The sequence below is a fragment of the Dicentrarchus labrax genome, unplaced genomic scaffold (assembly GCF_905237075.1).
Source record: "Dicentrarchus labrax unplaced genomic scaffold, dlabrax2021, whole genome shotgun sequence".
NCBI lineage: Eukaryota > Metazoa > Chordata > Actinopteri > Moronidae > Dicentrarchus > Dicentrarchus labrax.
In genome coordinates, this window is record NW_026136720.1 from 21,713,884 (window position 1) to 21,724,529 (window position 10,646).

Sequence of the window (10,646 nt, forward strand, 5' to 3'; positions counted from 1 at the left end):
TTTACAAGCTTATGCTATGCCTTTATTTCCACAGTGGGTTTAGTGAATAGCATTGTATGATGTGACAAAGAAGGACATGGATCACATGACTAAAAACTCTTGTCCGAGCAGGGAGATACTACTTATAATAAAAAAAAAAAAGCTGGTCCTTTACCCTCTGTTTCTAACTCAATGACAATCCAAAATATTCCTCTTTCTTTTCAAAGTAGTAGTTGAGTCGTGCCATGGCATATCTGGGAGGAGAGCAGAGAATAGAAAAAACGATCAGAGAACATACAATTTTTCCTCAAAGCTCTTAGTGAATATTATGTAAATCTATATACCATCCACTGTCCTTGGATGTTTATGGTGCATGATCACAATGTAATGGCTTCAAAGTGACCCAGGATATTTATTGTATATACTGTAATCATCCCGTCTGGCATTCACAGTCTTTCCCTCTTCCCTCTAGGTTTTAAAAAAACCTTTTTTTAAAAGTGCAATTTCCTGTCTTTGTGACTCCCTTATATCAGGACACATTAAAGTTTATTTCCATATACAAAAGTCAAATTCAGAACTAAAGCAAAGCAAAATCTAAAGAAAATTCACTTTTCATTGGGAGGTCCTATTTTTCATTGGGCATATTGTGCTAAAAATAGCAGCATGTGTTGTCCACAGATGTTTTCAAAATGTCTTCTCTTTGTGAGAGTGTGTGTCTACAGGAAACAAACTAGGCACCTGTGAATGACACACACAAAAAGAAATCATTATAGATCAGTGCCCATTCAAAACATGCCTGTTCGGAACGGGTCTGGATTCCATATTACTGCTTGCAGCTTTCTCAATATTACTGACACCAATTGAGGTGTTCCCAAAACATGAGCAACACCAGTACCTTCTTATTGAGTACCGCCACCTGATCATATTTTCTTGAGGGGAAATTAAACTACTTTAATGCCCCCAACCCCTCTAGCAAGCTCAGTTTTTGAACCTCTGTATTTCTAAAACACTGCCTACATCAGTGCTGGTGAGGTCTCCATGTAAACACACTGCTAGGTCAATGCTAAGAAAACAGCACCGAATACCCTAAATAATAATAAAACACCAAAGGAATCAGGGTTAGGGTTATGTTGTGTTAGGGTTGTACGGAATTAGGGTACTGGCACCTTTTTTTGTCCAATTCAGGCACTGGCCACGATCAAATTATTATTATTATTATTGTTAAATTACATTTATTTAACTAAATGAAGTTTTTGTTTTACTTATTAAAATTATCAAAATATGCATTAAAAAGTTAGATTAAAGTCTAACCTGGCACCACCAGACTAATTAGCAAATCTAACTCTAAGAGGTTTTCCATCCAGACGCGATAGCGAATGGATTAAATCTTTCCCCATTTTTATTCTTGATAAAATACATGAATTCATGCTGAAGCTAGCCAGCTACCAAGTTATAGCTAGTTCACAGGGCGTTACAAAGGATAGGCTGCCATTATTTATAAAGTTAGGTAGCTAATGCTAGCTTTATAACATTAAGTTAACCACTGTATAAGGTTTTCAAAACATTAACATCAAAATTAAAATGAACTGACGTGTGTTATGTTATGTATAACCAGTGCTGCTGAGAGAGTGTTAACCTTACCCTCTCTCTACATGGGTCTGATTATGATGTAGTCATCGAGTGCTGTTTAAACTCGTGCATGCATATGTCTAATACTGTGGGTCTGGAACTGCTCTGTCTAGAACTAGTTGTCAGCTTTGCAGGGCAAAATTTCTCAGCTTTCTCCAAAAACCGCTCATCCAAACTACTTACTTACTAAACCCCAAAAAACTAACAAAATTAACAACAACATGGTCCCATTCCAACACGCATGTAAGTATGCATCTTCTGACATAACATTAAAACTCAAACATACTCAGTGCACTTTCATAAAGTCAGGGGACTTGTGAATTGGACATTTAAAAAATAATGGTGAAAATCAAGAAAAAAGAGGCAGAGATACTCTGACTTTTAGTCCCTAGTTTGGGTTAAACTCTGAAGATGATGGATAATGAAAATTCACACAATGCAAAAACTGCCAGCATACTTTATAATATTTTCTTTTAAAAAAGTCTCATGAAATCTTTAAGCTGAGATGACCCAGATGACATCACCATGATCTTTGTGTGAAGAAATGAGGGGTGTTCCTTTAAAATGGATAATCACACGTGGTACATTTTAATAATTATGATAATAATAACAATTAATTATATATAGCATTCGAATCTCTATTCTCTGAAAGCTGTGCCATAACCTCAGTGCATTTCAGAACTTAACTGTGAGAAAAGTGTTTTTATATTTGTTCAAACCATATTATCGAACGTTTCAATAAATCTGATGTCTGAGTACACTGTTGCCCTTGGCCATTATATTATACCCTTGGAAATTAAGTGAAGTTTCAAAAGCACAGAAAATGGAGGCACAGAAAGGAGTTTGTCCTTTAATCAGTGCTTTCACCGAACCCCTCAATGCCAAATCAGTTTTCTTTCTCCTATTGCTCGGTGAGACAAAAAGATAATTCTGACACATGCCTTTTAGTTACTCGTATTCTATCAATCTGTTTTCCACCTGTATCCGCAGGTAAAACTGCTCTCTAATTATTTTGTCAGTCTGGCTACTTCTGTTTGCTTTGTGCAATTCTTCTAAGAGTTGTTTCCTTGCTTCACTTATGGGCCACCTATATAATATACACCTGTAGCTTGGTGACACTCAAAAGCCTTTTTCTCTGGACAGACTTAATCTTAAGTAAACTTTGTGTTACCGTGGATGATTGACAGTTCTTTTATTAACTCAGACAGCAACACGACGCAAAACCTGGTTGTCACTGTGTAAAATAAACTGAAAAAGGTTGAAAATAGCGAATTCCTCAATGGCAATATTCTAATATCAGTTTATGTTAATTGTTAGGCAAAAGAAAGGCTAAGCATTTGCGTGCATTCTATGATACAGTTAAAGTTAGGTCCCGAGCCAATCCTACGGATCGGCATCAGGGCACAAAAAGTCACACTAGTGAGAGTGACTCTGAGTTTTGACACCCGGATTGAAGGATTGTCAATTTCAGCTGTCACAGTCTCCCAGTTAAACTTTCTTTCATATCATATATCGATAATTTAAGATCTTTTTAAGATGATGTTATAAGCTTGATTACGGTGGCCCTGAGGTGCAAATCACAATGGCAAATCAGAAAACACAACACAAAAAGAGAAAACACAACGGCAAATCAGAAAACACAACGACAAATCAGAAAACACAACAAAAGAGAAAACACAACACAAAAAGAGAAAACACAAGGGCAAATCAGAAAACACAACACAAAAAGAGAAAACACAACGGCAAATCAGAAAACACAACACAAAAAGAGAAAACACAATGGCAAATCAGAAAACACAACACAAAAAGAGAAAACACAACATAAAAAGAGAAAACACAACGGCAAATCCAGAAAACACAACAACATTAAACAACAACGGCAAATCAGAAAACACAACGGGTGACATGAACCAAACCGGAAAAGGTTGGTACAAAAGGGTAACATGAGTCCGTCCTTTGAACTGGACAACACAACACCGCCAGACCTATGCGTTCAAGTTGCCAAATCTGAAAATTCAAACCACTAAATAAGGAAAATATTATATTAATACGTCCATGTTAATGTGGGATACCTAAGAGAGGTAGAAACAGGGGTTCCAATAGTCCATATCTATGTGTTTTCTGATTTGCCGTTGTGTTTTCTCTTTTTGTGTTGTGTTTTCTCTTTTTGTTTTGTGTTTTCTGATTTGCTGTTGTGTTTTCTCTTTTTGTGTTGTGTTTTCTGATATGCTGTTGTGATTTGCACCTCCGGGCCACCGTACTTGATAGTTCTGAATGCTTTGATATGAAGCTTCAGAATTTCAATCAATCTAAAATAAACGATTGATAAATCTCAAAGGTATGAAATAAGCATTCAGTTACTTCAAATAAAAAGGACATAGAGTTTTATTGTAAACTTATCCCCAAAAACCCCATCAAAAATCACTCATTACTAGTCACTAAACCCAGTTTAGATGAAACCACGCCTACTTCTGTATGATGGAAGCCCACACCCTTCACAAGTAGTATTATATTTGAGTATACCCATTTAAAAGAACTGCAACCTTCACAGGGGATCCCATTTATCCTTATTTTTATTAAGGCCGACACCTAAAACTAGCGTGCTTAACATTTATCATCATCAGAGATGAAACTGAGATGTTTTTCTCTTTAGCAGAAGTAGGGGAAAATGAACTCCCTCCAAAGCAGGTATTCCATTTCACAATGTGCTTTTGTGCACAATTTCCTCAATTTTGCAGTCAGGCTATTCCAAACAGTGGGCCTCCTCCTCGTTGATTTCCTCATAATAATGTCTTTGTTAAATAACGGCTCACCTTGCCAACACGTCCACAAATCTAAACCGCTGACTTGCAGACACTTTCAACACATGAATAAAATCAAATAAGGAAAGTAAATATGGACGGTAGAGGGAGGGCGGGTTTGCATTCCCCTTGTGGCTCCCTATTGTCACTTCTACATCTGGTCCTGGTTAAAGCACAAGGCCTCAGCGACGCCTGTCACTCGTTGGGAAGTTGGCAGAGATTTAGCTCAGGGGGATAACAGTGGGAGGAAACACACACACACATGTGCGCGCGCGCACACACACACACAGATTCAGGGTTTAACTCTAACTTCCTATCCCTTGTTTATCGTTGTTTATCACAAAAGCATAAAGCAGCAGCGATATAAAAATGCTTGGTTAAGCTAAGGGTAAGGTTGTGGTCATGACAAGTAAATTATGGTTAAAGCTGCATTAATCATTATACTTTGAATTTAATAAAATTACTATGTGTAATGTGAAAAAGGTCTCTTGCAGTAATTAACCCACAGAAAATGATCAACCAAACTGCAATAAATTTTATGGCACATTTACTGAATGGTTCAATCTCAGGCAGGCAGCCGTTTTCAGCAATGAGGCTTTGATAAACACACTCTGCGCTAATTCCCCAGTACCACCAAACTGCAGACAGACAAAGTTAGCAGCTAGCTTGTGAAAGCAGAGCATCTAAAAGAGCTGGATAATTCCCCCTAACAGCAAATACACATTAAAACAATTAGGTTAAAAGTTGTTGAAATATCAGATATATAAGTTGCTGGAACCCTAAACAGAGTTACAAGGAGATTAATTTACAATCCTCAAAAGGCCAGAAACACAACTTCACTGACATGATAATGTCCTTCTGTGTCAAATTGTTTGCTAAGATACTATTAACACCTGAGCCATATGGCCTGACTTTGTATCTGCCAGGTTATTTTGGACAAAAATGTACACAATGTTGACCGATGTTTGTGGACAGATCTCCCGTTTTGAAACATCAGATGCTTTGTACGTCTTAAGGTCCAGTGTGTAACATTTAAGAAGCTCTAATGGCAAAAATATAATATGTATGTTTTTAATGGTGTATAATCACTTACATACAATATAGGAATTGTTATCGTATCAAATCGTTACATTAGAATGAGACGTTTACATCTACAGATGCCGCTGGTCGCCTTCCATGGAAGTTGCCATGTTGAACCACCATGTTTCCACAGTAGCCCAGAAGTGACAAACCAAACACTAGCTCTACTCACAAATAGCTCCCCACATTTCTTTCCATTTACTTTGCACTGTGCCATGCACTTTACTCCCCGCCTGGCATTTTGTTCTCAGGATTGTACCCCATTATATTCTGTTTAATTGAAGAGGGTTAAAAGCTCTCAGAAGCAAACAAGCTTACTACCTGCTTGCTAAGTGTCAGTTAGCTGTTGTAAACCCTGCTTTCAGTTTAACCTCCTCTGACATTCTGCAGCAGTCACAGTAAAATTGCTTTGCTATTGAATGCAAATGCAGTTTGCTTTATGCTATTTAATAAAACTACAAGGACATTTTCCTGAGATTATGTGCTATGACCGTTACTGCCACTGTATTTAAATGATGAGATGAAAAGCGAGGACATACTTGTCGTCCTGATTGTCTCTTTCTTTACAGCATGAACGATCAAGAATCCTGAAAGAAGTGTTGGAAGAGGGAATATGTGTGTGTATGTGATTGAGGGACAGAATTGCAGAGTAGCGATGCCTTAAAATGTTAGACCTGGTTCCCCATCGTTACTGTTGCTTTCATTTCAGTTTAGCCCTCCAGTTAAGGAAAGGTAACCTGACCCTCACCATGCACTTTATGACAACCTCAGCCGGCGGCTTAGAGGAGCAGACGTCTAGCAGACGCATGTGGCCCAGCCAGGGATGAGAGACGTATATGTAAGGGAGGACCGACGGCATGGGAACAATAGTGCCTCTGTGCCTCGGCACCCCTCTGGATCACATTTCCTCCGAGGTCCAGATCGAAATGAAGCTGGGGCCCTGTCGCTGATCTAGCAAGCGAGCAGAGAAAGCCACACAGAGGGGAGGGTGCCGTATGTCAATAGTGATTAGGATCACGATCACAACTGTGGCGGGTGTGGGGCACACAGAGAAGGGAGAAAGGGAGAAAAAGTGGGGATGAAGGGAAACATTTTGCCCTCCTGAACTTTATTGTCTGGTTGATGGTAGTGAGGAATGTCTCCTGGACTTGTTTAAAGATAACTAGTCCCTACGTGGATCATTTAAAAATAAAAGAAATTAGTTTTGATTTCTTTAGAAAGTCTTTGTGAAAGCTGAGCCTTTCATCTTTTCGTGATCTGTGGTTCAAGAGTGAAGAAAAGCAGAGAATTCATGTGTCAATAGTTTGCGTGTGATTGAAGTGACAAGAAGAGTAGAAGAAGTGTGCTCGTCCTGTCTGTTTTTTGTCAGACTCTAGGTACAAGAAGTCTTGAAGCACTGGTGGAAAAAAATGAAATATTTCCACACTTTGGACTCAAGTTCCCAGTCCTTTATTGGAATTTCTATGCCAACAAATTCTTTGTCAGGCAATTCTTAATGAAGATCCTGTTTGTTTAAAGTGTTTAAATTCAAAGCGCAGGATACATTTTCCCATTTGTGAACATATAAGTGATGCATGATGTTAAGTGATGAGGTGGTTCCATGAAATTGCACTGAAGTCATAATTTCCTTTGTGGTTTCACTTATTTCGACATTCAACAGTTGTTAGGTGGTGTTAATGTGAAGGTGGTGCTTAATGTCAGGAGGACGTCGTTTTGAATTTTGAATTTGAACAACTTGTAACCTCTATGAGCTATGTTTCAGCCTGACCTTTCAGCTGCCTTCGACAGAATGCTAACCTTTGGAAGTCAAAGTCGATCGAGGAGTACTTTGATTGAAGGATGGCCCAAAGACCCCAGAAGAAGTTGGATGCCTGGTGGAAGACAAAGAAAAAAAAAAGAAAAAAGTTATTACAGTTTTCAAAGCCTGTTGTTGTGATTGAAATGTTTCAAACATCTAGGCAGCCACTGGTTTTCTTTCATTTTGTTGTAATATGAAAATACTTCATGAGACCTCAAAGTTGCTTGGGGTAATCCATAACAGTGAACATCATGTCTGTTTTTATCGTTGTCAGAGTTTCATGGTAATGCAATAATTCTTTTTTTTTAAATCCTTGAAATAAAGCACAATAGAATGTATTTGTGTGTGGTTTATTAAAACTACAGCAGCAACCAGTGGTGGAAGAAGTATTCAGATCCTTTTCCAATTTGAGTCCAGCTCGACTTTTCAAGTGTGTAAGAGAAACTAAGCTGGTCACGACACTGCAAAAATGCACAAAGGCCTTATCTACAGCCAGTGTTTGGTTTGTCTGTTCTGGGCAGTGTTGGGCAAGTTACTTTTAAAAAGTAATTAGTTACAGTTACTAGTTACTTCTTCCAAAAAGTAACTAAATTAGTCACAGTTACAAATTATAATAGTAACTAGTTACTTTCAAGTCAATTTTTAAATGCTCAAATGTGACCCCACCTCCACCCCTCTTTAACGGAACTCAAAATACATGTATGATAAATCTGAATATTATAATGAAATGGACACTTAATAAAATAATGTACACAAGTCTAAACTATTTTAATGTTACATTTCATATGAGGTGCTTTCAATCTAACATAATAATAATAGCATAATGTGTATTTCACGATTACATTTGTTCGTTTAATTTCTTGGAGGGAAAAGTATTGGCTATACTTCCATTTAGAGAAGGCTACTTTTGGATTATTTGGGCTCACCATACCTGTCTCTTGTTGACTGACTCGCTTGTGTTGTAGGTTGTGTGTCCGACTATGCGTGCTTTCAAACACCCGCCCAACTCTACCTCTGATTGGCTTACCGTGAAATTTTACTCAACCTTGGCCAATCGTCAGCATTATGAGCTTGTCTTGAGCACTGCCCACTAAACAAGGAAGAACAGTTAAAAAAAGTATTTGCCTCTCGGCTCAGAGATCTAGTTGGTCTGATGAAAAAAACAGCTTCAATTATAGTAACGCGCCGCATTTTTTGGCAGTAACGGTAACAGCGTTATTAAGATGGGAAGAGTAATCAATTAGATTACTCGTTACTGAAAAAGTAATGATGTTAGTGCGCCTTATTTATAACGCCTTTATTCCCATCACTGGTTCTGGGCTACTGTAGAAACATGGTGGCTCGACATTGAAGAGGACTCACTTCCTCTGTAGATAACAACGGCTCATTCCAAGGTAACAAAACCACAACGATTCCTATTTTCAGGTGATTATTGACTGATGAAAACATAAAAAAAAATATTTAAATATTATATTACATTTCTCCTAAATGTTACACACTGGATTGGGTTTAGGTAAAAGTACTAATACCACACTGTGACACTATAAGTAAAAGTCCTGCATTTAAAATCGTACTTAACTTAACTTACTTCCTGTCAGTATTTTACTATTATATATATGATGTTTTTGAATGAATATTACTGCTGCATTAATGTGGATGTTGCATGTTACCGCTGTAGTTGTTTAAGATTGGATTAATTTGAACTGCTTTATATACTGTTGATTAGTTAAATCTACAGCAAACCATAATATTCTATAAGTACTGTAAAAAAAAAAAAAAAAAAAAAGAAAAAACTGTTTTCAACTTTGTGACAATGCATTTTCCAGCTATCCAAGAAGGTTTTAAATAATTTGAACTAGGGTCATTTTCTCAACCCATGAAGGAACACCTAATTAAAAATCACATTCAAAAATCACCAAATTTGAAGGTACGTGGTTTTTACTGGATAGGATGAAAAGTTGTCTGTAAGACAAATGTAGTGGAGTAAAAAGTACAATATTTGCCTCTGAGATGTGGTGGAGTATAAAGTATAAATACGCTTAAAATGGAAATACTCAAATAAAGTGCAAGTACCTCAGATTTGTTCTAAGGTACGGTACTGGAATAAATGTCCTTAGTTACACTCATCACTTGAAGTAACGTTAACAAATATAATGTGATGGACTTGCATGCTCAGTATAATACTTCATGTTGTTCTTAAAGGAATGGCAGCAAAAACGTGTGACTGACGTTATTATCATACGCCCTTTTGATGATCCAATTAAAGCTTCCAAAGCCCACTTCTTCATTCCGCCCCCTGCAGGAAGGTCACACTGGGGTCAGATGTCAGTGTCTTGCTTGAGAATGCTTCAGCAGTGCAAATACTTCCTGACAGAGACTGAATTGGATCCATATAATTGAATGACAGACTTCATTAACTACATGTAGCTTGTCCATGACACTCCTAAAGAAATGGAATATGAAAAGTGTAAAACACTGGATTATGTTTATGGTATTTGCACACTTGAAAATATGTGGTGCAGATTGTTCTAAACTAAATATCATAGGTGCTGTGTGGTTTCACCAACTCTGTTTTTCATTGATGTTTTGTTACATTTCAATGTGCCATTGAGCAGAACTGTAAAAACTCCCTTCAGTGACCTCCAGTTGTCGTGTTATAACTGCTCCCAGAACTGCTGCTGCTGCTGCCTGCCAATTGCAAGCTGCTCAGTCAGAATGACAAACCTCTGTATTGAATGGTTCCCTCCTTAATGGCTTTGCTCACTTAGGCTTGCGGACTTCCATGCCTCCATAAATTTCTGTTGTTCTCCACCCTTATTGTAAATCTTCATGGTAGGACCACTAATAGCAAGTCCAAATAAGATCCAGACAGGCCTCTGTTCTGCGGCCCAGTGATATAATCACATTTTTATTTGATAATCAAATAAAGGGTGGAATGAAATACTTGAAGAGCAATGTGCGGTTTTCCCTTGGCTTTTTTCCCCTCCCTGGCAGATTTTCATCTCTAATCTCTGTCTTTGGTTGGAGAGAGAGATTGAGCGTGTTTCCATTATGATTAATAACTGCTCTCCATTAAGAGAGCATTAGTATAACACTAAGCAGAGACCATCAGTGACAGGGAGCCATTGAGAAAAATGGAGATGAGAGATGTGTGGGAAGTGACATCACAGAGCCGCAGGCTTTAGCCTTGACATCACGGGGGATCCCTGTGGAGGAGAGGACAAGTCATAAAGACCCCACTGCGTCTTGGCACAGTTTGCCAGGGATAACGATTTGAAGGAGGCAGCTTCACGCTGCAGAGCTTTGGCAACTGGCCAGGCTTTGTCGATGCCACACAGCGGAGCCACACAGCTTCCTTT

General features: G+C 38.1%; 1 protein-coding gene across 3 annotated transcripts in view; it reads right to left on the bottom strand.

The window, feature by feature from the left end:
• Nucleotides 1-10,646, bottom strand: part of LOC127352879 (ethanolamine kinase 1-like) — a 26,337-nt gene continuing 15,691 nt past the window's right edge. The window contains exons 7-9 of one of the 3 annotated variants that reach the window (XM_051381663.1): nucleotides 7,287-7,360; nucleotides 6,238-6,440; nucleotides 1-233 (exon numbers count right to left, since the gene is read on the bottom strand). In XM_051381663.1, the coding sequence (XP_051237623.1) occupies nucleotides 6,269-6,440; nucleotides 7,287-7,360 (246 nt within the window). In that variant the 3' untranslated portion in view covers nucleotides 1-233; nucleotides 6,238-6,268. Of the gene's footprint in view, nucleotides 234-6,237; nucleotides 6,441-7,286; nucleotides 7,361-10,181; nucleotides 10,494-10,646 lie in introns of those variants that run through there. The other 2 variants (XM_051381664.1, XM_051381666.1) reach the window with 2 other exon arrangements.